The sequence below is a fragment of the Mycteria americana genome, unplaced genomic scaffold, assembly GCF_035582795.1.
Source record: "Mycteria americana isolate JAX WOST 10 ecotype Jacksonville Zoo and Gardens unplaced genomic scaffold, USCA_MyAme_1.0 Scaffold_115, whole genome shotgun sequence".
NCBI classification, from domain to species: domain Eukaryota; kingdom Metazoa; phylum Chordata; class Aves; order Ciconiiformes; family Ciconiidae; genus Mycteria; species Mycteria americana.
In genome coordinates, this window is record NW_027445455.1 from 70,484 (window position 1) to 96,585 (window position 26,102).

Consider the following 26,102-nt stretch of genomic DNA (forward strand, 5'->3'; position numbering starts at 1 on the left):
GTTGTCCACCATGGCCACCAGCACCAGGTGTGTGATTGGGGGTTGCCACCATGGCCACCAGCACCAAATACACATGGCCATGAGTGTCCCACCATGGCCACCAGCACCAGATATGTGGTTGCAGGTTGCCACCATGGCCACCTGCACCAGGTGTGTGACTGGGGGTTGCCACCATGGCCACCAGCACCAAATACACATGGCCATGAGTTGTCCCACCATGGCCACCAGCACCAGATATGTGGTTGCAGGTTGCCACCATGGCCACCAGCACCAGGTGTGTGATTGGAGGTTGCCCCACCATGGCCACCAGCACCAAATACACATGGCCATGAGTGTCCCACCATGGCCACCAGCACCAGATATGTGGTTGCAGGTTGCCACCATGGCCACCAGCACCAGGTGTGTGATTGGAGGTTGCCCCACCATGGCCACCAGCACCAAATACACGTGGCCATGAGTTGTCCACCATGGCCACCAGCACCAGACATACGGTTGCAGGTTGCCACCATGGCCACCAGCACCAGGTGTGTGACTGGGGGTTGCCACCATGGCCACCAGCACCAAATACACATGGCCATGAGTCGTCCCACCATGGCCACCAGCACCAGATATGTGGTTGCAGGTTGCCACCATGGCCACCAGCACCAGGTGTGTGATTGGAGGTTGCCCCACCATGGCCACCAGCACCAAATACATGTGGCCATGAGTTGTCCACCATGGCCACCAGCACCAGACATACGGTTGCAGGTTGCCACCATGGCCACCAGCACCAGGTGTGTGACTGGGGGTTGCCACCATGGCCACCAGCACCAAATACACATGGCCATGAGTCGTCCCACCATGGCCACCAGCACCAGATATGTGGTTGCAGGTTGCCACCATGGCCACCAGCACCAGGTGTGTGATTGGAGGTTGCCCCACCATGGCCACCAGCACCAAATACATGTGGCCATGAGTTCTCCACCATGGCCACCAGCACCAAATACACATGGCCATGAGTGTCCCACCATGGCCACCAGCACCAGACATGTGGTTGCAGGTTGCCACCACGGCCATCAGCACCAAACATGCGTGGCCATGAGTTGTCCACCACGGCCACCAACCCCACCCCTCAGAACCGGGGCCATTTCCTCACCATGCTCATGGTGGCCACGATCCTCCCACACCTCCCTCCAGCCCCAGGGCCTCGGTGGCCACGGTGGAGCCACGGGACGGTGGAAGGTGGCCACGTTTCACGGGGCTTTATTCCAGGAGCTCTTCCCCGGCGCGCAGGGTGGGCGGCCCGGGATGGGAGAAGGGAGAAGAAGACCCCTGGTGTTTTGGGGGTGGGGGTGAGGGGAGGACTCTTCCTTTTTGGGGGGGTGGCTCAGATGTGGCTGTTTCTCCTCATGGTGTCGTGGATCCAGGAGGTGAACTCGCAGACGCGGGTGTAGACACCCGGCTTGCCCCGCTGCCCGCAGACCTGCATGCCCCATGACACGATGCCCTGCAGCTCGTCCCGGCACACCAGCGGACCCCCCGAGTCGCCCTGGCGGAGAGAAGAACCCCATGAGATGGCCCCCGCGTTGGGTCTCCCAAACCTGCCCCCCAACTCCACCCCACGGGGACGCCTCAGGTCCCATGGTTCTCCCTTGGGCATCAGCACGCCCTGTGGGGTCAAGGCATGGAGACCACCACGCCCTGTGGGGTCAAGGCATGGAGACCACCACACCCTATGGGGTCAGGGCATGGAGACCACCACGCCCTATGGGGTCAAGGCATGGAGACCACCACCCCCTATAGGGTCAGGGCTTGGAGGCCACCATGCCCTATGGGGTCAAGGCATGGAGACCACCACGCCCTATGGGGTCAAGGCATGGAGACCACCATGCCCTATGGGGTCAGGGCTTGGAGACCACCACGCCCTATGGGGTCAGGACATGGAGACCACCACGCCCTGTGGGGTCAAGGCATGGAGACCACCACGCCCTATAGGGTCAAGGCATGGAGACCACCACGCCCTATGGGGGGGTCAAGGCATGGAGACCACCACGCCCTATGGGGTCAGGGCATGGAGACCACCACACCCTATGGGGTCAGGGCATGGAGACCACCACACCCTATGGGGTCAAGGCATGGAGACCACCACGCCCTATGGGGTCAGGGCACGGAGACCACCACGCCCTATGGGGTCAAGCGGAGACCACCACGCCCTATGGGGTCAGGGCACGGAGACCACTACACCCTATGGGGTCAGGACATGGAGACCACCACGCCCTGTGGGGTCAAGGCATGGAGACCACCATGCCCTGTGGGGTCAAGGCATGGAGACCACCACGCCCTATGGGGTCAGGGCATGGAGACCACCACGCCCTATAGGGTCAAGGCAGGGAGACCACCATGCCCTATAGGGTCAGGGCATGGAGACCACCACGCCCTATGGGGTCAGGGCACGGAGACCACCATGCCCTATAGGGTCAGGGCATGAAGACCACCATGCCCTATAGGGTGCTGGAGCTGAGGCCCAGGAGGTCCCTATAGCACTGGGGAGGTCCCTACAGTGCCATGGGGTCCCCATAGCACCCAGGGGGGGCTGTAGAGTTCTTGGGGGTCCCTATAGCACCCAGGCCTTCCTATAACACCCTGGGGGTCCTATAGCACCCAGGAGGTCCCCATATTTTCTTGGGGTCCCTATAGCATCAAGGAGACTGTACATTGCCTGGGAGTCCCTATAGCACCCAGGATGTTCCTATAGAACTTGGGGGCCCCTATAGCACCCAGGGGGCCTCTACGTTGCCTTGTGGTCCCTTTAATGCCGTAGGGGGGTCCCTATAGCCCATATAGGAGCTGTACAGTGCTTGGTGTTCCCTACAGCACCCAGACGATCCCTATAGCACTTAGGGGGGTCCCTATATGCCCAGGGGTTCCCCATAGCACCCAGTCAGGGCTGTACAGTGTCTGGGGGGGTCCCCATAGCACCCAGGCCTCCCTATAACACCTTAGGGGTCCCTATAGCACCCAGAAAGCTATATGTTGGTTGCCTTGTGGTCCCTGTAGCACCTAAGGGTCCCTATAGCATGCGGGGGTCCCTATAATGCCTAGCGATCCCTATAGCACCCAGCAAGCTGTACAGTGCCTGGGGGGGTCCCTAAAGCACCCAGGGATCTGTACGGTGCTTTGGGGGGGTGCCTATAGCACCCTGGGGGTCCCTCTAGCACCCAAGGGTGCTGTACGATGCTTGGGGAGGGGGGGGGGGTCCTATAACACCCAGGGCCCCCTATAGCACCCAAGGGTGTACATGATGCTTGAGGAGGGGTCCCTATAGCACCCAGGATACTTATGGAACCCAGGTGGTCCCTATAGCACCCGGGGGTCCCCGTGGTGCTTGGAGGGGTCCCTATAGCAGCCAGTGTCCCCAAGACCACCACCGTGGAGTTGGGTTCTTCTACTGGTCCTCAACGCCAAGTGGGCAGGGTGCCCCCACCCCAGTCCTTCTCCATTGGGAGGGGGGGTGTGGGGCGGGGTGTGTCTCTCCTCAAGGATAGGGTGGGCGGAGCCATCCCGACCCCACCCTGCCAGGACCCCCACCGGACCCCCACCCCAGACCTACCTGGCAGGAGTCGGTGCCCCCCGAGCTGACGCCGGCGCAGAGCATGTTCTTGGTGATGCCTTTGGGATAGAGCTTGCCGCACTCCTCGTTGGGCATGGTGTAGACCACGCCGCACTGGAGAACGTCGGGGAAGTACCCTGGGGACAGTGGGACGTGGTCGGGGGTCAGCCCGGGATGAGGGTCCCAGGGGAGCACGGAAATAGCGTGACTCTCTCCCTCCTAGGGTGACGTGGGTGGTGACACCCCATGATGGAAGATGCCCTCGAGATGAGGGATGAATGGCCACCTCGGAGATGATTTGGAGTCTCCTGTGGGTGGTGGCGTGGATCTGGTGGAGAACGGAGACCTCCACAGCCACCCCATGGACCGCTGATGGACCCAGGCCTCCCCTTGGGGGAGATGTCCCCAAGATGCTGAGACGTCCCCAAGATGCTGAGATGTTCCCAAGACACTGAGACATCCCCAAGATGCTGAGACGTCCCCAAGATGCTGAGATGTTCTCAAGACACTGAGACATCCCCAAGATGCTGAGACGTCCCCAAGATGCTGAGATGTCCCCAAGATGCTGAGATGTTCCCAAGACACTGAGATGTCCCCAAGATGCTGAGACGTCCCCAAGATGCTGAGACATCCCCAAGATGCTGAGATGTTCCCAAGACACTGAGACGTCCCCAAGATGCTGAGACGTCCCCAGGTCCCTTGAGGACCACCCCCCCACCTCCACGTGGTGCGAGAGGTTTCCACCTACCTTCAGGGCTGCTGGTGCTACCCCAGCCTGACACGATGCACTCGCTGTTGGGTGGGGGACAACGCTTGGGCAGGGCCACCGGAGAGATGCGGTCGGTGAAGCGGGCCGGCTTCTGGAGCTTCAGCAGCATGATGTCACTGTCATGGCTGGTGGGGTTGTAGTTGGGGTGGATGAAGGCCTTGGCCGAGTAGATACACTGCTCCGTCCCCTCCTTGGTCTTCAAGCTGTGGTCACCCATGCGGATGGGGATGGGGCTGCGCAACGGGGTGGGGGGGTGGGGGTGGAGAAAAGACCACGGTGAGGTTCCCTGGTGGACGCGGCACGTGCCAGGGAAGGTCCACGTGGTGGAGGTTGGGAGGAGCTCCTGGGAAGTAGGGCAAAAGGCTTCTCCTCCTATCATTAATATCTTTAACCAGATGGGGAAACTGAGGCTCGGAGCCCAAAGTCGCCCAGCAAGTCAGCCAGAGAGTCGGCCGAGGCAAAGCGAGTCCTCCCTGGTCCAACCCAAGTTGAAGAAGAACCGGCTCCAACCTGAGGACCCAGACGTCCTGGCCGCTCTCCAGGTCCCCGCCGCGCCCAGCTGAACCCTAAAATTTGGATTTTCTTCCCCATTTTTCTGGCAGATCCTCCCCGTCCGTCAGGATTTGGCCGGGAGAAGCTCGGACCACGGAAACCGTGGAGGAACGTCCACAGTTCTACCTCGAGGAGATGGCTCGAGCCCCCCGCGGTGAGGGGACGGTGGCCTCCGTGGTCCTCCCATGGGCTCGGCACATGGGTGCCCCTGCCCAGGCCAGTCACACCAGTGCCACAGGCTCCTCAAACTGGTTTGCGCCCTCCGCCCAACCTGTTCCGGTCCAGGCCAGGTCCCAGTCCACAGAGCTGGTGGGAATGGGGAGAGGAGGAGACCTCTCTTCAGACCCAATCATCGGTCACCAAATTTGGGGGGCAGTTCAGGTCCTTCTTGGCCAGCGTCCCCACGTGGCCACCCCCCAGGTTGCCTCAGGTGGCCGAGGGAGGAGACCTCCATGGGAGAGTGAGGGTCATGGGTCCTGACGTGGTGCCCATGGCCCAGCCTCTCCTGGAGAGAGGGAGCACGTGGTTCTTGGGGAGATGTCTGCATGACCCTGCAGAACCTCAGGAGATAGGAGACACAGGGTTTGAGAACCTCTTGGCCATGCTCAGGTGAAGGCAGCTGGATGGTCGTGGTGGCCAACCCAATGAGATGGTCATTCTGGGAGCCCAACTGCATGGTCGTGGTGGCCAACCCAATGAGATGGTCATTCTGGGAGCCCAACTGCATGGTCGTGGTGGCCAACCCAATGAGATGGTCATTCTGGGAGCCCAACTGCATGGTCGTGGTGGCCAACCCAATGAGATGGTCATTCTGGGAGCCCAACTGCATGGTTGTGGTGGTCAACCCAGTTAGGTGGTCATTCTGGGAGCCCAACTGGATGGTTGTGGTGGTCAACCCAGTTAGGTGGTTATTCTGGGAGCCCAACTGGATGGTTGTGGTGGCCAACCCAATGAGATGGTCATTCTGGGAGCCCAACTGCATGGTTGTGGTGGCCAACCCAATGAGATGGTCATTCTGGGAGCCCAAGTAGGTGGTTGTGGTGGCCAGGCCAACAGGATGGTCATACGGGGAAGCCAATGGGATGGTGGCATTGGGAAGCCAACTGGATGGTCACGCTGGGCCGTAGAGGTGGCCTCCTCTCTGCCCAGCAGCTAGCCACCCAGTCCCAACTGGTTGACTGGCTTCACGGCTGATGGGAAGAAACGGGTCCCAGAAGGCCGTGGGGTGGGGAGGAGGACCCGAGCTAGAGACAACCCCACGATGACCACCTCTACCGTTGAGGTTCTCCACCCACGTTGAGATGAATCCCAACCAGCTCCTCCCATGACCAAGGCCACCTCCAGCTTCTGGTGGACCTCTCCATGGCTCCTCCCAGTAGCCCGTGGCCAAAGGGGAGACCCCCCCCACCACCCCCGGCAACGCGTGGGCCTGTCCCCACCCCACCGGGGCCACCCCACCTCTTGGTGTCGCAGTGGGCGGCCGTCAGCACCCACGATTTGCCGATGAGGACCCCACCGCAGTGGATGTTCTTCTGGGGGCCCAGGAGGACCACCTGGTAGGGGTGACGCTTCTTCTGGCAGCTGTGGCCCCCCACGATCCGGTTCTCGTCCCCTACGGCCGCTGCGGGAGCAGAGACGGGGCTCAGCACCTGCCTCCCAGTGCCTCCCAGTTTCCTCCCAGTTCCCACCCAGTTCCCTCCTAGGGGGTCCCCTTGGCCACCCAGCACCTCCCCGTGTCCTCCCAGCTCCCCCTCACCCTCCCAGTGTCCCACCGCTTCCCACCCACTGCCTACCAGTGCCTACCCGTGCCCTCCCAGTGCCTTCCCAGTGCCTCCCAGTTTCCTCCCAGTTCCCACCCAGTTCCCACCCAGTTCCCTCCTAGGGGGTCCCCTTGGCCACCCAGCACCTCCCCGTGTCCTCCCAGCTCCCCCTCACCCTCCCAGTGTCCCACCGCTTCCCACCCACTGCCTACCAGTGCCCTACCAGTGCCCTCCCAGTGCCTTCCCAGTGCCTCCCAGTTTCCTCCCAGTTCCCACCCAGTTCCCACCCAGTTCCCTCCCAGGGGGTCCCCTTGGCCACCCAGCACCTCCCCGTGTCCTCCCAGCTCCCCCTCACCCTCCCAGTGTCCCACCGCTTCCCACCCACTGCCTACCAGTGCCTCCCAGTGCCCTCCCAGTGCCCTCCCAGTGCCTCCCAGTTTCCTCCCAGTGCCTCCCAGTTCCCACCCAGTTCCCACCCAGTTCCCTCCTAGGGGGTCCCCTTGGCCACTCAGCACCTCCCCGTGTCCTCCCAGCTCCCCCTCACCCTCCCAGTGTCCCACCGCTTCCCACCCACTGCCTACCAGTGCCCTACCAGTGCCCTCCCAGTGCCTTCCCAGTGCCTCCCAGATTCCTCCCAGTTCCCACCCAGTTCCTTCCCAGTTCCCTCCCAGGGGGTCCCCTTGGCCACCCAGCACCTCCCCGTGTCCTCCCAGCTCCCCCTCACCCTCCCAGTGTCCCACCGCTTCCCACCCACTGCCTACCAGTGCCCTCCCAGTGCCTTCCCAGTGCCTCCCAGTATCCTCCCAGTGCCTCCCAGTTCCCACCCAGTTCCCTCCTAGGGGGTCTCCTGGGCCACCCAGCACCGCCCAGTGTCACCCCCGTGTCCTCCCAGCTCTCGCTTTCCCTCCCAGTGCCCCCAGTGACCTATCGCTTCCCACCCACTGCCTACCACTGTCTCCCAGTGCCCTCCCAGTGCCTCCCAGTTCTTTCCCAACACCGCCTCATTTCCCGTCTGTGGCCCCCAGTGCCTCCCTGCGTCACGCCATTTCCTCCTGCTGCCTGTCAAGTCTTCCCAGTAGCCTCCAGTTGCCTCCCAGTGTCCCCAGTTCCCCCCAGCTCCCTCCCAGTACACCCTCAGCACCTTCCAGTTCCCTCCCAGTACACCCTCAGCACCTCCCAGTACCCCTCAGTGTCTCCCTGGTGCCTCCCAGTGCTTCCCCATTCCTTCCCACATGCCACCAGTGTGCTCCCAGTTCACCTCCAACTCCTTCCCAGTACCTTCCCAGTGCCCTCCATTACCCTCCTGCAACCTCCTCATTCCCTTCTACACTCCACCAGTGCTCCCAGTTCTTCCCAGTGCCCCCCTTGCAGTGTTCCCCAGTACCTTCTCTTTCCCTCTTACCCATACCAGTACACTCCCACCGCCTCCCAGTGTCCCCAGTTCACCTCCAGCTCCTTCCCAGTACTCCCCAGTGCCCTCTCAGTGCCTCCTGGGGCCTCCCAGTGTCCTCCTAGCACCTTCCACTCTCTCCCAGATCCCTCCCAGTGCCCCCGACTTCACTCCCAGTGCCCCCCAGTGCCCTCCCAGCACCCTCTAGTGCTCCCCAGTTCCCTCTCAGGGCCCCCACTTCACTCCCAGTGCCTCCCAGTGCCCCCCAGTGCCCTCCCAGCACCCTCTAGTGCTCCCCACTGCAGTCCCAGTGCCTCCACTGCACTCCCAGTGCCCTCCCAGCACCTCCTAGCGCTCCCCAGTGCCCTCCCAGTGCCCCCCAGTGCCCTCCCAGCCCTCCCCAGGGCCCCCCAGTGCCCTCCCAGCACCTCCTAGCGCTCCCCAGTGCCCTCCCAGTGCCCCCCAGCACCTCCCAGTGCCCTCCAGTGCCCTCCCAGCACCTCCTAGCGCTCCCCAGTGCCCTCCCAGTGCCCTCCCAGCCCTCCCCAGGGCCCCCCAGTGCCCTCCCAGCACCTCCTAGCGCTCCCCAGTGCCCTCCCAGTGCCCCCCAGCACCTCCCAGTGCCCTCCAGTGCCCTCCCAGCACCTCCTAGCGCTCCCCAGTGCCCTCCCAGTGCCCTCCCAGCCCTCCCCAGTGCCCCCCAGTGCCCTCCCAGCACCTCCTAGCGCTCCCCAGTGCCCTCCCAGTGTCCCCCAGCACCCCCCAGTGCCCTCCAGTGCCCTCCCAGCACCTCCTAGCGCTCCCCAGTGCCCTCCCAGCCCTCCCCAGGGCCCACCAGTGCCCTCCCAGCACCTCCTAGCGCTCCCCAGTGCCCTCCCAGTGCCCCCCAGCACCTCCCAGTGCCCTCCAGTGCCCTCCCAGCACCTCCTAGCGCTCCCCAGTGCCCTCCCAGCCCTCCCCAGGGCCCCCCAGTGCCCTCCCAGCACCTCCTAGCGCTCCCCAGTGCCCTCCCAGTGCCCCCCAGCACCTCCCAGTGCCCCCCAGTGCCCTCCCAGCACCTCCCAGTGCCCCCCCAGCGCCCTCCCAGTGCCCCCTAGCGCCCCCTAGCGCCCCCCACTGCCCTCCCAGTGCCCCCCCAGTGCCCTCCCAGCACCCTCTAGTGCTCCCCAGTGCCCTCCCAGTGCCCCCCAGTGCCCTCACCGGTGGCCAGGAGCAGCAGCGGCAGGAGGCGCTCCATGGCGGCGGGTGTGCGGCAGGAGGAAGAGGAGGGTGGCGGGGCGCCGGGCCCAGCCCCTTAAATCCCCGTCGGGCCCCGCCTGGGTTGGGGCCACCCCGGGAGGGAGCGGGGCCGGTCGGGGCGGTCTCACCCTCCCGCCACACCCCGGCCCGGGGCAGCACGGGTGCCAACCAGTGCCTCCCAGTGACTCCCAGTACTTCCCAGGGCCTCCTGGGACATCCCAGAGCCTCCCAGTGCCTTCTGAGGCATCCCAGTGCTGCCCAGTGCCTCCCAGTGCCTCCTGGGGCCTCCCAGTGCATCCAGGGGCATCCCAGAGGCTCCCAGAGCCTCCCAGTGCCTCCTGGGGCATCCCAGAGGCTCCCAGAGCCTCCCAGTGCCTCCTGGGGCATCCCAGTGCTTCCCAGTATGTCCTGGGGCACCCCAGGGCCTCCCAGTACTTCCCAGTGCCTTCCCAGGGCCTCCCGGGGCATCCCAGAGCCTCCCAGTGCCTTCTGAGGCATCCCAGTGCTGCCCAGTGCCTCCTGGGGCATCCCAGTACTTCCCAGGGCCTCCCAGTGCATCCAGGGGCATCCCAGAGACTCCCAGTGCCTCCCAGTGCCTCCTGGGGCATCCCAGTGTTTCCCAGTACGTCCTGGGGCATCCCAGAGCCTCCCAGTGCCTCCCAGTACTTCCCAGTACCTTCCCAGGGCCTCCCGGGGCAGCCTAGTGCCTCCTAGTACCCTCTGAGGCATCCCAGTGCCTCCCAGTGCCTCCTGGGGCATCCCAGTGTTTCCCAGTACGTCCTGGGGCATCCCAGAGCTTCCCAGTGCCTTCCAGTGCCTCCTGGGGCATCCCAGTGCTTCCCAATACCTCCCAGTGCCTCCTGGGGCATCCCATTGCTTCCACGTGCTTCCCAGTGCTTCCCAGTACATCCTGGGGCATCCCAGGGCCTCCCAGTACCTCCCAGTACTTCCCAGTGCCTTCCCAGTGCCTCCCGGGGCATCCCATAGCCTCCCAGTGCCTCCTGGGGCATCCCAGTGCTTCCCAGTACATCCTGGGGCATGCCAGAGCTTCCCAGTGCCTCCCAGTACTTCCCAGTGCCTCCCAGTGTCTCCTGGGGCATCCCAGAGCCTCCCAGTGCCTCCCAGTACTTCCCAGTGCCTTTCCAGGGCCTCCCGGGGCAGCCTAGTGCTTCTCAGTGTCTCCCAGTGCCTCCTGGGGCATCCCAGTGCTTCCCAGTATGTCCTGGGGCATCCCAGTGCTTCCCAGTGCCTCCCAGTGCTTCCCAGTATGTCCTGGGGCATCCCAGGGCCTCCCAGTGCCTCCTGGGACATCCCAGTGCCTCCCAGTGTCTCCTGGGGCATCCCAGAGCCTGCCAGTGACTCCCAGTGCTTCCCAGTGTCTCCCAGTGCCTCCTGGGGCATCCAAGAGCCTCCCAGTGCCTCCCAGTACTTCCCAGTACCTTCCCAGGGCCTCCCGAGGAAGCCCAGTGCCTCCCAGTGCCTCCTGGGACATCCCAGTGCTTCCCAGTACGTCCTGGGGCATCCCAGAGCTTCCCAGTGCCTTCCAGTGCTTCCCAGTATGTCCTGGGGCATCCCAGAGCTTCCCAGTGCCTCCTGGGGCATCCCAGTGCTTCCCAGTGCCTCCCAGTGCTTCCCAGTATGTCCTGGGGCATCCCAGTGCTTCCCAGTGCCTCCCAGTACTTCCCAGTGCCTTCCCAGTGCCTCCTGGGACATCCCAGTGCTTCGCAGTACATCCTGGGGCATCCCAGAGCTTCCCAGTGCCTCCCAGTGCCTCCTGGGACATCCCAGTGCCTCCCAGTGTCTCCTGGGGCATCCCAGAGCCTCCCAGTACTTCCCAGTGTCTCCTAGTGCCTCCTGGGACATCCCAGAGCCCCCCAGTGCCTCCCAGTGCTTCCCAGTGCCTCCCAGTGCCTCCTGGGGCATCCCAGTGCTTCACAGTGCTTCCCAGTACGTCCTGGGGCATCCCAGTGCCTCCCAGTGCCTCCCAGTACTTCCCAGTGCCTTCCCAGGGCCTCCCAGGGCCTCCCAGTACTTCCCAGTGCCTTTCCAGGGCCTCCCGGGGCAGCCTAGTGCTTCCCAGTGCCTCCCAGTGCCTCCTGGGGCATCCCAGTGCTTCCCAGTGCCTCCCAGTGCCTCCTGGGGCATCCCAGTGCTTTCCAGTACATCCTGGGGCATCGCAGAGCCTCCCAGTACCTCCCAGTACTTCCCAGTGCCTCCCAGTGCCTCCTGGGGCATCCCAGTGCTTCCCAGTGCCTCCCAGTGCTTCCCAGTGCCTCCTGAGCCATCCTGGTGCCTTCCCAGTGCCTCCTGGGGCATCCCAGTGCCTCCCAGTGCTTCCCAGCGCCTTCCCAGTATCTCCAGGGGCCTCCCAGTGTGTCCTGCAGCCTCCTGGACATCCCCATACCTCCCACTCCTCCCAGTAACTCCTGGGACCTCCCAGTGCCTCCCAGTACCTCCAGGTGCTTCCTAGAGCATCCCAGTACCTCCCAGTGCCTCCCAGTGTCTTATGGGGCCTTTCAGTGCATTCTAGGTCATCCCAGTGCCTCCCAGTGTCTTCTAGGGTCTCCCAGTGCCTCCCAGTACCCCCCTTTGCCTTCTACGGCTTCCCAGTGCCTCCCAGTACCTCCCAGTACCTCCTAACGCCTCCCAGTTCAACCCAGTGCCCGCTGGGGCTTCCCAGTGCCACCCAGTTCCTCCCGGATCCTCCCAGTGCCGCCCATTACATCCTTGCGCCTCCCAGCACGTCCCAGTACAGCCCAGTCCGTCCCATCGCGCTTCCCAGTGCCTCCCAGTTCATCCCAGCGCTTCCCAGCGCCATCCCGTTCCTCGCTGCCGCGTCACCGCCGGGCCGCCGCACCCGGGGGCCCCCGGGGCCACTTGCCCCAGGGCCACTTGCCAGCCCCAAATTACCCACAATCCTCTGCGTGCGTGGGGGGGGAGGGGCTTCCCCTTTCAGGCCCCGCCCACCTCCTTCAGTGGGCGGAGCCCAATTAGCAGCAGGTAATGAACTTTGGGGGGGGGGGGGCGGGCGAGCCCCAGCGTGCCTCAGTTTCCCCTTTCGCCCTCCCCCATAATCCCCTAATGAGAGGGCGGGGCCGCGCCGTGGGGCGCGCGGGGCCGGATCCCACCCACGTGCGGCGGGGATGGGGGGGGGGGGGGGGACTCGGGGGGGGGGGGGGAGGGGGGGGGGAAGGGCTAAGGGGACCCCCAAAAGGGGGGGAAGGGCTAAGGGGACCCCCAAAAGGGGGGCAGAGTAGAGGGGACCCCAAGGGGGGGGGGGGGGGGGCAGAGTTAAGGGGAGCCCAAGGGGGGGCAAAGGGGACCACAAAGGGGGGGGCAGAGTTAAGGGGACCCCAAAAGGGGGCAGAGTAAAGGGGACCCCAAAGGGGGGGGGCAGAATTAAGGGGACCCAAAAGGGGGGGGCAGAGTTAAGGGGACCCGAAAGGGGGGGGCAGAGTGAAGGGGACCCCAAATCAGGGGCAGAGTGAAGGGGACCCCAAGGGGGGGCAAAGGGGACCCCAAAGGGGGGGGGGGGGGCAGAATTAAGGGGACCTCGAAGCTGGGGCCAGTGAACCCCATTGCCCTGGTGTCACCGGGGTTGCTTCCTCCTGGCGTAAATCAGGAGGAAGGTCCTCAGGGCCACCGGGGCGGGTCCCCTCTCCGACACCCGGCCCCGCCCTCCGTCTGTCCCTCCGCCCCCACGGGGTGGCCCGGCGTGGCCTCGGTGACACGACCCGAGTCCCCAAATACCCTCGCGGGGACCCCGGTAGCCCTTGGGTGCCACCAAGGCCAACCCCCTGCCGTGGTGTCCCCCACCCCCCCACCCCGCCCCGCGGCATTCTGGGGACCGAGCGCCGTGTGTCCTCGCGTCCGCGCCGAAGGCACCCCCACCCCGTGTCCCCGTCCCGGTTGCGTTGTCATCGCCGCCGCCTCCTGCGTCACCTCCTTCCTTCCCGGCGCCCGCCGGGTCCTGCCGTGAACTGGGGTGGCCGGTTTGGGCACCTCGAGGTGGCTCCGGGCAAGCGGGTTCAGCTTGGGGACCCTGGGATGGGGACAAGGGACAGGGGTGGGGACAGGCCTGGCATGGAGCTCAGGGAGATGCCACCCATGGGGATGGGCGTCTGTCCCCGTCTCCAAGGTCAGATGCCACCAACGGGGACAGACACCCATGGCAGGTGCAGATGTCACCCATGGAGGTTGGCACATGTCCCCAGCTCCAAGGTCAGATGCCACCAACGGGGACAGACACCCATCGCAGGTGCAGATGTCACCCATGGGGACAGACACCCCATCTCCAAGGTCAGATGCCACCAACGGGGACAGACACCCATGGCAGGTGCAGATGCCACCAACGGGGACAGACACCCATCGCAGGTGTAGATGTCACCCATGGGGATGGGCGTCTGTCCCCAACTCCAAGGTCAGATGCCACCAACGGGGACAGACACCCATGGCAGGTGCAGATGTCACCCATGGAGGTTGGCACATGTCCCCAACTCCAAGGTCAGATGCCACCAACAGGGACAGAAACCCATGGCAGGTGCAGATGTCACCCATCGGGATGGGCGTCTGTCCCCGTCTCCAACGTCAGATGCCACCCATGGGGACAGACACCCATCGCAGGTGCAGATGTCACCTATGGGGATGGGTGTCTGTCCCCATCTCCAAGGGCAGATGCCACCAACAGGGACAGACACCCATGGCAGGTGCAGATGCCACCCATGGGGACAGACACCCCATATCCAAGGTCAGATGCCACCAACAGGGACAGACACCCATGGCAGGTGCAGATGTCACCCATGGGGATGGGCGTCTGTCCCCGTCTCCAAGGTCAGATGCCACCAACGGGGACAGACACCCATCGCAGGTGCAGATGTCACCCATGGGGACAGACACCCCATCTCCAAGGTCAGATGCCACCAACGGGGACAGACACCCATCGCAGGTGCGGATGCCACCCATGGGGACAGACACCTGTCCCCATCTCCACAGTCAGATGTCACCCATGGGGACAGACACCCCATCTCCAAGGTCAGATGCCACCAACGGGGACAGACACCCATGGCAGGTGCAGATGTCACCCATGGGGATAGGCGTCTGTCCCCAACTCCAAGGTCAGATGCCACCCACGGAGACAGACACCCATCGCAGGTGCAGATGTCACCCATGGGGACAGACACCTGTCCCCATCTCCACAGTCAGATGTCACCCATGGGGACAGACACCCCATCTCCAAGGTCAGATGCCACCAACGGGGACAGACACCCATGGCAGGTGCAGATGCCACCCATGGGGACGGGCGTCTGTCCCCAACTCCAAGGTCAGATGCCACCAACGGGGACAGACACCCATCGCAGGTGCAGATGTCACCCATGGAGGTTGGCACATGTCCCCATCTCCAAGGTCAGATGCCACCAACGGGGACAGACACCCATGGCAGGTGCAGATGTCACCCATGGGGATGGGCGTCTGTCCCCAACTCCAAGGTCAGATGCCACCAACAGGGACAGACACCCATCGCAGGTGCGGATGCCACCCATGGGGACAGACACCCCATATCCAAGGTCAGATGCCACCAACAGGGACAGACACCCATCACAGATGCAGATGTCACCCATGGGGACAGACACCTGTCCCCATCTCCAACGTCAGATGCCACCAACGGGGACAGACACCCATGGCAGGTGCAGATGCCACCCATGGGGACAGACACCTGTCCCCATCTCCAAGGTCAGATGCCACCAACGGGGACAGACACCCATCGCAGGTGCAGATGCCACCCATGGGGACAGACACCCATGGCAGGTGCAGATGCCACCCATGGGGACAGACACCCCATCTCCAAGGTCAGATGCCACCAACAGGCACAGACACCCATGGCAGGTGCAGATGCCACCCAAGGGGACAGACACCTGTCCCCATCTCCACAGTCAGATGCCACCAACGGGGACAGACACCCATGGCAGGTGCAGATGTCACCCATGGAGGTTGGCACATGTCCCCATCTCCAAGATCAGATGCCACCAACGGGCACAGACACCCATGGCAGGTGCAGATGCCACCCATGGGGACAGACACCTGTCCCCATCTCCAACATCAGATGCCACCTGTGATGGTGGGCACCCATCCCCGCCATGGAGCAGGATGCCTCTGATGGTGATGGCCACCGGTGGACACCTTGTCACCACTTGGCCAACACGTCCCTTGGGTGTCCCCAAGGCGTCCCCCTGCCTCCCCTGCCCCAGGTGTCCCAGGAAGTTCTCATGAACTTGTCACCTTGAGGAACAAGAGGATCTGTCCCCAAGGGACTGATGTCCCTTGAGGACCCCAAGATCTGGGGACATCTGGGGACAGTCCCCAAAATACCACCTCAAAGGGAGAGCAGCTCCCTCCCAGACCTCCCCAAGGCCTTCAGCTAATTAGAAGACTAATTAGTCCTAACGAGGCTTCCTTGTCCCTCTCCAGATGCCCACGAAGGACCTTCCACCATGTCACCATGTCCCCATGTCCCCAGAGACCCGGTGCAGACCCCCCCACACCCCACCCCATCCCTGGGTGACTTTGGCTTTCAACGAGGCTCCTAATTAACGCTCCTTGACTGGTGTAACGAACTCATTAGTTAATTGCGTAATTAATTAGGGCGGGGGCCGATGAAGCTGCTGCGAGAGTTCGGGAGAAGAAAGCTCCTGGCACCGGTAGGGGTGCAGGGATTGGGCCGGGGATTAATTATCTCCATTAATTAGTCTTATTAATTAGTCCCTTTCCCCAGCGCGGGGTGGGGAGGAGGAACCCGTCTCTCCTCGCCAGTGGAGAGGGGGTTTCTCGTTAACGCTAACGAGGGGAAAGCCATGCGGGGCCCTCATTAAATGGTTGTGCCCCCCACCCCCCCAATCCAGTTACCCCCAATTCCCACTGACCCCCGCTCCCCAGTGCTCCCAGTGACCCCAATTCCCCCGTCCCCCAAATCCAGTTACCCCCGTCTCCCATTGACCCCTACTTCCCAGTGCTCCCAGTGCCCCCAGTTCCCAATGCCCCCCAAATCCAGTTACCCCCGTGTCCCACTGACCCCTACTTCCCAGTGCTCCCAGTGCTCCCAGTTCCCACTGCCCCCCCAAATCCAGTTACCCCCCGTTTCCCACTGACCCCTACTTCCCAGTGCTCCCAGTGACCCCAATTCCCCCGTCCCCCAAATCCAGTTACCCCCCGTCTCCCACTGACCCCTACTTCCCAGTGCTCCCAGTGCTCCCAGTTCCCACTGCCCCCCCAAATCCAGTTACCCCCCGTTTCCCACTGACCCCTACTTCCCAGTGCTCCCAGTGCCCCCAGTTCCCAATGCCCCCCAAATCCAGTTACCCCCCGTCTCCCACTGACCCCTACTTCCCAGTGCTCCCAGTGCCCCCAGTTCCCAATGCCCCCCAAATCCAGTTACCCCCGTGTCCCACTGACCCCTACTTCCCAGTGCTCCCAGTGCTCCCAGTTCCCACTGCCCCCTCAAATCCAGTTACCCCCCGTGTCCCACAGACCCCTACTTCCCAGTGCTCCCAGTGCTCCCAGTTCCCACTGCCCCCCCAAATCCAGTTACCCCCCGTTTCCCACTGACCCCTACTTCCCAGTGCTCCCAGTGCCCCCAGTTCCCCATGCCCCCCAAATCCAGTTACCCCCCGTCTCCCACTGACCACTACTTCCCAGTGCTCCCAGTGCCCCCAGTTCCCACTGCCCCCCCGAATCCAGTTACCCCGTCTCCCACTGACCCCCCCTTCACAGTCCTCCCAGTATTCGCAGTTCCCCCTGCCCCCCGAATCCCACCCAAATCCAGTTCCCCCCCATTCCCACTGCTCCCCGCTCCCCAGTTCTCCCAGTGTACCCAGTTCCCACTGCCCCCCCAATCCAGTTACTCCCATCTCCCACTGACCCCACTCCCCAGTGCTCCCAGTGTCCCCACTTCCCACTGCCCCCCCAAATCCCCCCCAAATCCAGTTCCCCCCCGAATCCCACTGACCCCACTCCCCAGTGCTCCCAGTGCCCCCAATTCCCACTGCCCCCCAATCCAGTGACCCCCCGTCTCCCACTGATCCCACTCGCCAGTGCTCCCAGCGCCCCCAGTTCCCACTGCCCCCCCAAATCCCCCCCAAATCCAGTTACCCCAGTTCCCACTGACCCCACTCCCCAGTGCTCCCAGCACCCCCAATTCCCACTGCCCCCCCAAATCCAGTTCCCCCCAGTTCTCACTGACCCCACTCCCCAGTGCTCCCAGTGCCCCCAGTTCCCACTGCCCCCCCAAATCCCCCCCAAATCCAGTTCCCCCACACTTCCCACTGACCTCACTCCCCAGTGCTCCCAGCACCCCCAATTCCTACTGCCTCCCCCAAATCCAGTTCCTCCCAGTTCCCATTGACCCCACTCCCCAGTGCTCCCAGTGTCCCCAGTTCCCAGTACTCCCCCAAATCCAGTTCCCCCCAATTCCCACTGACCCCACTCCCCAGTGCTCCCAGTGCCCCCAGTTCCCACTGCCCCCCCCAAATCCCCCCCAAATCCAGTTCCCCCCAGTTCCCACTGACCCCACTCCCCAGTGCTCCCAGCACCCCCAGTTCCCACTGCCCCCCCAAATCCAGTTACCCCGTGTCTCCCATTGACCCCCCCTTCACAGTCCTCCCAGTTTTCCCAGTTCCCCCTGCCCCCCGAATCCCACCCAAATCCAGTTCCCCCCCATTCTCACTGCCCCCCACTCCCCAGTGCTCCCAGTGCCCCCAATTCCCACTGCCCCCCAAATCCAGTCACCCCCCATCTCCCACGGACCCCGCTCCCCAGTGCTCCCAGCGCCCCCAGTTCCCACTGCCCCCCACTCCCCAGTGCTCCCAGCACCCCCAATTCCCACTGCCCCCCCAAATCCAGTTCCTCCCAGTTCCCACTGACCCCACTCCCCAGTGCTCCCAGTGTCCCCAGTTCCCAGTACTCCCCCAAATCCAGTTCCCCCCAATTCCCACTGCCCCCGCTCCCCAGTGCTCCCAGCGCCCCCAGTTCCCACTGCCCCCCCAAATTCCCCGCAAATCCAGTTCCCCCCAGTTCCCACTGACCCCACTCCCCAGTGCTCCCAGTGCCCCCAGTTCCCACTGCCCCCCCAATCCAGTGACCCCCAGTTCCCACTGACCCCACTCCCCAGTGCTCCCAGTGCCCCCAGTTCCCACTGCCCCCCCAAATCCCCCCCAAATCCAGTTCCCCCCCATTCCCACTGCCCCCCACTTCCCAGTGCTCCCAGTGCTCCCAATTCCACTGCCCCCCCCCAAATCCAGTTCCCCCCAATTCCCACTGACCCCACTGCCCGGTGCTCCCAGTGCCCCCAGTTCCCACTGCCCCCCCAAATTCCCACCCAAATCCAGTTACCCCCCATCTCCCACTGACACCGCTCCCCAGTGCTCCCAGCACCCCCAGTTCCCACTGCCCCCCCAAATCCAGTTACCCCGTGTCTCCCATTGACCCCCCCTTCACAGTCCTCCCAGTTTTCCCAGTTCCCCCTGCCCCCCGAATCCCACCCAAATCCAGTTCCCCCCCATTCCCACTGCCCCCCACTCCCCAGTGCTTCCAGTGCCCCCAATTCCCACTGCCCCCCAAATCCAGTCACCCCCCATCTCCCACGGACCCCGCTCCCCAGTGCTCCCAGCGCCCCCAGTTCCCACTGCCCCCCCAAATCCAGTTCCCCCCAGTTCCCACTGACCCCACTCCCCAGTGCTCCCAGTGTCCCCAGTTCCCAGTACTCCCCCAAATCCAGTTCCCCCCAATTCCCACTGACCCCACTCCCCAGTGCTCCCAGCGCCCCCAGTTCCCACTGCCCCCCCAAATCCCCCCCAAATCCAGTTCCCCCCAATTCCCACTGACCCCACTCCCCAGTGCCCAGTGCCCCCAGTTCCCACTGCCCCCCAATCCAGTTCCCCCCCAATTCCCACTGCTCCCCGCTCCCCAGTGCTCCCAGTGCCCCCAGTTCCCACGTCCCCCCCCAAATCCAGTTCCCCCCCCGAGCTGGACAGGTCTCAGGGGCTGGGGGGGGGTCCCCCCCCTCCATCCCTGCCCCACACCGTGGTGCCCTGGAGACCCCCCCGCCCCCCAACCCCTCCATGATTCCATCTCCCCGGTTTCACACTTTTTCCTTTATTTTTTTCACCCCAAATTTCATCGTTTCCCAAATGCATTCTGGGAAATTTTTGTCTCCCGCCCACCCCCACCCCCACCCCCCAATAAGGGGGTGAAGTCCCTCGTGGGGGAGGTCCACTGGAGGGGAGAAGGATGGAGGTGGTGGGAGCTGGAGGTCTCACTGCCTCCCGATGTAGCTCCTTATCCAGGGCACGGCTCGGCAGACGTTGGAGTAGACGCCGGGTTGTCCCCGGCGCCCGCAGACGGCCATGCCCCACGAGACCACGCCTTGCAGCACCCCGTTGCACACCAACGGGCCCCCCGAGTCACCCTGTGGGGAGAAGAGCACGTGGTGGTCATGGTGGTGGTGGTCATGGTGGTGGTGGTGGTGGTGGTGGTCTCACTTGGAGGCGGGGGATGGACCTGGCGTGGGTCCATCCACGTGCCGTGCACCATCCCCAGCTCCGTCGCTCAAGCAGAAAAGGTTGGTGGTGGGAACCCAAACCTTGCATGGGTCCGTCCACGTGTTGGGGCCCTTGCCGGGTTTTATGGGTTGGGTTGGAGATCATGGTGGAGGAAGTCAAACCTTGAATGGCCTTGGCCACGGGCCAGGGCCCACCCCCAGCTCCCTGGATCGAGTATGAGGTAGCTGTGGAGAACCCGGACCTGGCATGACCTGGCATGACCTTTGACCACGTGCCGTGGTCATTCCCTGGTTTAATGGCTTGGGTTGGAGATAATAACTTGGGTTGGAGATAATGGAGGAACCCAAACCTTGCATGGGCTTGTCCACATGCCAGAGCCCATCCCCAGCTCCGTGGCTCGAGCGTGAGGTAGCTGTGAGGAACCCGCACCTCGCGTGGACCCATCCACGTGCCGTGGCCCTTCCCTGTTTTTATGGCTTGGGTTGAAGGAACCCAAGGCTTCCATGGAACCCATCTCGCCTTGTGTTTGAACTCAAAGCCACGCCGAGCCCCTCCTTTCCCCCCCCCCCCCCCCCAACAGCAACTTGGGAGGTGGCCGAAGGGACGTCACGCACCCCCCGCCTTTACCTGGCAGGAATCGATGCCCCCTTGGGGGACGCCAGCGCAGAACATGTTGGGGGTGACGGCGTTCCCGTACGCCCTGTCGCACTTTTCCTTCCCGAAGACCTCGATGGTGGCACACTGCAAATTTTTGGGCAGCTTTGCTGCGGAACAAGGTGAGGATGGAGAGAGAGAGAGAGAGAGAGAGACGGTGAGTTCTGAGCAGACCTCGTTACGCTTTCGGTAGGATTCTTTGGGAGGCGGACAACGGAGATGCCTCCATCAGAGACGGGGAGGTCAACACAGAGGAGACCCGACCCCGAAGGGAAAACCCGACTAGAAGTCATTCTCTGTGGCGAGCTGCTCGTTGGGCAGAGTTAAGGTGACATCAGGGAAGCCCTTAGCCCATTTGCCCAGCTGAGGAGGCCACCTGGCCTCCTTGGCGAGCCCTCTCCCCTGCCCGATTGCCTCCCTCCATCCCACCTCTTCCACCGAGGTCTCCATCGCAAGCCAGTACCTCCAGGGGACTGGGTGGTGCCCCAGCCAGAGATGGTGCACGTCGTCCCCTCTATGGGACATCTCGTGGCTAATCTGATCTTCTTGATGTTGTTGTTGAACTGAACGGGCTTCCTCAGCTTCAGGAGCATGAAGTCGTTGTCATTCTTGTAGGGGTTGTAGGCCGGATGGACCTGGATCTTTGAAACCGACCTCACTTCCCCCGTCCCGTCCCGTAACGTGTCCGTCCCAATTAACACCTTGAGGTTGCTGCCCGGGGAAGAAGGACAAGAAATCAGTGCTGGTCCCTCCAGAGGAGACGCATAAACCCTTGGCCTCAAGGGTTGTCTGGCAAGGAGGTGATCAAGACCTGTCCGTTGAAGCTTCTCCACAGGGCAGAGTTAAGGTGATGTGGTGGGACCGCCTTATTCCCTTTCCCTTGGGGAGGAGGCCAGGAAAAGACGCTAATGCCTTGGGGATTCATGAGCCAGCTCTCCTCCAAGAGCTCTTTGATGGCTCAGGTACCTCGGGGGCATCTCCCATCTCCATGGGAAACTGTTGCGTGTCTTGACTTCAACTCCTTGACTGACTCCAGGAGTCCCACCTTGCAACATCTCAGCGACGTTGCCCTGAGCCCAACTTCTTGCCAACTTTTCTTCTGCTTTTTTTTTTTTTTTTTTCATTATTTCCCCTCCAAAAGGTCCAGCTTCCTCTCACAGGACCTTGAGGAGAAGCTGGAGAAACCTGCCTGTGGGGGGACCTGCTCCACTTAGTGTCATTGCCTGGAAAAAAGGGGTGAGGGACCTCAAAGTGGGGGGAGGTTGGCTCCCCTCGGGGTTCTTAGGTGGAGGTTGTCCCCCTGCAAAGGCCACATCAGCTCCTCCAGTCTCCGTGTGGAGCATGGCTGTACCTTCATTGCCCTCTAGAGGTACCAGCACCCAGTCACCGACACCTGGAGATACCCATGCCTGGAACATCAACATCTAGAGCTACCGGCCGTGGGACACCAGACTCTGGAGGTAACATCTGGGGTACAAATATCTGGACATACCAACCTCTGGATACCGCTGGAGGTACCCGCTTCTGGAGCTACCAATCCCTGGAGGTACCAGACTCAACTTCCGGACACCAAAACCTGAAGGTGTTCACATCTGGAGGCAACAAACTCTGGAGATGCCAACATCTGGGGGCATCTCCCTCTGGATACCACCATTGGGAGGTGTCATCCTCTGGAAGCGCCAACATCTGGGAGCTAACACCCGGAGGACCCACCTCTCACCCTTGGTCATTGAAGGGACCTGGGAAAGGAGACGTTGGCTCACGGGAAGCCACGGGGCACATGAGCGCCGACCCGGCTTACCTGATTGGCTGCCTGCAGTGGGCGGCCGTCAAGACCCATTGGTCACTTAGCAAGCTTCCCCCACACAGGATCTGACCCCTCTTGATGAGGGCAACTTGGAAAGGTCGTTGGTTGATGGAGCAGGGTCTCCCGCCGATGATACGGGACTCGTCCTCTGTAACACAGAGCGCCGAAGGCCCGCGTCAACGCCTGGCGCGGCCCGTAGCGTCGACGCCTGGCGCGGCCCGTAGCGTCGACGCTACGGCCGCGACACCTTCCGCAGAAACCTGCCGCTTTGGGTTGAAAAGGCGGCGGAACGTCGCAAAAGGGGGCCTTTGAAGAGGTGACGTGAAAGAGAAAAGGGAAAGGTCTCTCTTTTGCGGCCTCAAACGCCCGTCAGAACGGTCGAAATCACCTTAAAAACCTAAAAATGATCTTTTTTAATTTACTGAGTCACCTCTCAGCCTACTGGGCTCCCACCACCGGGCTTTGTTTTGATGGAAGAAGAGATGATTTGGGGGACCAGTTGACATCCTGAACCGGTCCTTGAAGGTCCGTTTTCTCCTGGTGCCATTTGACGGAGCCCATAACTCCACGACCTGACCACCCATCCCAGGCAGAGGACTGAGGTGGGAGCTCCCACAAGGAGACCCCTGGGACCGGTCCGTCATGCCGGGTTGTGCCAATGAGCTGTCCTGGAAATCACCGCGCGTCAGGAAGTCACCAGGGGCCACTTATCTCTGCCGGTTTCGCCATGTGCCTCTGGGAGGGGCATCCGTTCCACCTCTAAGAGTCCTCCCAGCCCAAGATTGGACTCCAAAAGGGAGATGACGCACCTCTAAAAGAGCTGATTTCTTCGTCCTTGGTCGGTGAGAAAGCCTGTAGGACCAGCTCGAAAAGCCTCCTACCTCCTGCGTGGCTCGTGTACCCGGGACTCCTAGTTAGGGCCAGGGTAGGAGATGGTTGCATCAACACAAGCAGGAGAAGCCCTGACACAGGGAGAAATGATAAGAGGAGTTCACTCAGGAACGCGAGTCCTTGCGTCGCTCTGGGCCTGAGATGTCTTGGTCCCATCAGGTGGATTGAGAAGAAAGAGAGAGGGCCACCAGCTTGGGTTGGGGGTCTTTGGTGTCACAGAAAAAAGGGTCTCACCACTTGAAGCCCCCGCTTCTGACATGGATCTCCCAGTCTTTCAGGTCTCTGGAGGCATCTCCCTTCGCTTTAGGTGGCTGCAGCCAGATGGGCGTCTGCTGGAGTTGCCCAACGTTGATGGTCCTTGGAAAGAGGGAGGGACCATTCTGAGAGGCAATCCCACCCCATCCAATGTCAGGTGTCTACAAGATGAGGTGCCCCTCCCCTTGTCGGGATACTTCTGATGAGTGAGGTTTGCAGGGTGACCATCTTGAGGCCGTGACCGTCTTGAGGCCGTGACCATCTTGAGGCCGTGACCACGCAGAACTCCGCTTGGACGGCCACACAACGAGAGTCCAAAACCTTGCGACGTGCTCCTGGTGTCCCTCCTGGTCTCCATCTACGGCTCTCTGCAGGCAAAGCCTTTTGGGAACCTCAGGTGGCACCTTGGCCAAGGCCACTGGAGAAGACCCCTGATGCTGAGTCGTGTCCAAGTGGGGGGAGATGAGATTTACAAAAAAAAAAAAAAAAAAAAAAGGATAATCAACGCCCCCCCAAAAAAGTGGGGTTTTAAGAAAAAGACCTCCCTCCCACCCCAAAAACACGCCGTAGGACTTTCAAATGGGAGATATCAAGCCCTCGTTCTCTGAGATGTCCTCACGGGGCTGAGTCCTCCACGCCGCAGTCTGGGGCATCCCGGCCATTTTGGGCTATTTTTGGGGAGAAGTGGCGACTCCAAGCGTTGACCACCTGGGCGAAGAGCTGTATTGATCGCAGCGGGTCCAAGGTGGCTCCGGTTCCCTGACATCTGCAATTGCCTTCCACCGAAGGTTGGGACATTGGAATTTACTGGTGGGACTGGTTTGTGCTGGTGGGGATTACAGCCTGTGACGGGTGGCAATGGGAGACGCCCAAGTTTCAAGCCGCCTGGAATTCGCCACTATCCGGTCCTGGCAGCGCTGCCAAAGTCGGAGGGTGGGAACCATCCTCCCGCAAATGCTCATCGGGGAGGCATCCCATGTCATCCCAAGGGCCGTCCTTGAGCCTTTAGAGACCAACCAGCGGCTTTAGGTTCCACCAAGCTCCTTGAAGGCATCTCAGCAGCTTCCCTGAGCTCTCACAGTGGAAGGGTGTCCATCCACAAAGGTCAATCAGTGGAGACGTAGGCGATGCGAGATGGTGGCTCCTGCCCTGTGGTAGAATCCATCCCTTGCATTTCCAGAGGCTGCTGGCAACCAGGGAGCTCCGACCAAGGTGATGGTGCCTCCATCCCAAATCATAAACGCGCCCCCCACCAAGAAAACGGTTCTTAGGCAGTCACGGGGCAAATTCTCCGGCCATTGTGTCTGGACACGACCTCGTTTCTTCTCCGCAGGACCTGGGCTTTTCCGATTCAGCTCCGGAGGCGCGGATTTGGGTTAAGAGGCACCGAGTTCAGGTCAGATCCGAGGTCTTTGCAACCAACAGTCAGAAATCACGGGACTCCTCCTTCCGCCCTCACTGAGACCCATCCGTTCGGGTTCTCCTTTGGCAGAGCATCATTTTGGAGGCCAGAAGAAAGGAAGGAGCTGTTCCCGTCGGGATTAAGTCTCTCCTTTCTTTCCCTCACCCTGGGTGACTCTCTTTTTGTCTCCTCCTTTTTGCAGCTGTAACAGAAATCCCCGTACGAACTACCAGAGGAGGGAACGAAGTTATCATCCCGGAGATCCCAGCACCTCCAACGGGATGCGGGAATTTTCCCCTGCGTCTCTTTTGGGGCTCTTTCTCCTCGTCAAGGAGGTTGCTTTATCTCAGCTCGAAACCGAAACAGGTTTCGAAACCGTAGGGCCTTACCCAAACCTTCCCCTCGGCAAGATTCCCACGAGCCGAGAGAAGGCATCTCCTCGTCCCATCCCATCCCCTCCCGTCCCACCGGAGACGTTCCCCTACAAGGTGCCCATGAAACACCCCCGGTGTCTCCATCCCCCACCCCCCACCCCGACTTCCTCGGCCACTGCTTGGACTTACGCTCATTGTTTTCGTTGCCCTTCGCCTGAGCTCGCGCCGGCGGCGGGGCGGTCGCCAACAGTCCAGCTGCGAGGATGAAGATGGGGATGAAGCCAAAGGCCCCGTGCCCGTCACGAACCATTCCTGGGGCAGAGAAACCAAACCGGATCAGCCCCAGGAGAGCAGCCAGTGCCACGTGGGGACTACGGGGAAGGTCCTCAGTGGTGTCCTTCTGCCTTCCGTGGGGGATGGAGGCAACGTGACCGAGATGCTGGTGGTGTTTTGGTGCACCTTCACCCTTACAGACCTTGGGGTGGTCTCGGTCCTTCTTCTCCACCCTGTTTCTGTTGAGTTCAGCTCTCCGGTGGCACCAAACCCACCTGCACGAGCTCAGGAAGGACCACCTCCCTCCCGATCTCCGTAAAATTGGGAGATCCCAGGCTAAACTGGGATGCAGAGGGTGTTCCCACCAAACCCATCCAAAACAGAGCCACCACGTGGGATGAGCGCGTGGGGATGGATGGATCCGACCTGTGGGAAACACCCACCAAGAGCTGGGGAACCCCCGGACGCCCCGTTCCCACGCCACCCCGTAGCATCCATCCCTCGGAGGGACATCCACGGTCCTGGCCACGGGGATGGACTCACCTGCCGGTGGAGAAGGACGGGGCCAACTCAGTGCGTCGGGAAGCCGAGAGCCGG

The 26,102-nt window shown here is 62.2% G+C and overlaps 1 protein-coding gene across 1 annotated transcript; it reads right to left on the reverse strand.

Annotated features, from left to right (window-relative positions):
* Positions 1-1,366: 1,366 nt before the first annotated feature.
* Positions 1,367-24,254, reverse strand: LOC142403137 (transmembrane protease serine 9-like). The gene is made up of 15 exons (XM_075489301.1): positions 24,076-24,254; positions 23,436-23,558; positions 23,120-23,220; positions 22,753-22,978; positions 22,504-22,616; positions 22,305-22,458; positions 20,967-21,214; positions 20,477-20,613; positions 19,607-19,755; positions 13,124-13,341; positions 9,261-9,353; positions 6,369-6,531; positions 4,338-4,591; positions 3,590-3,726; positions 1,367-1,528 (listed from the first exon to the last, which is right to left on the reverse strand). Exons 1-15 carry the CDS (start codon positions 24,252-24,254, stop codon positions 1,367-1,369), a joined length of 2,457 nt encoding a protein of 818 aa, XP_075345416.1.
* Positions 24,255-26,102: the final 1,848 nt, after the last annotated feature.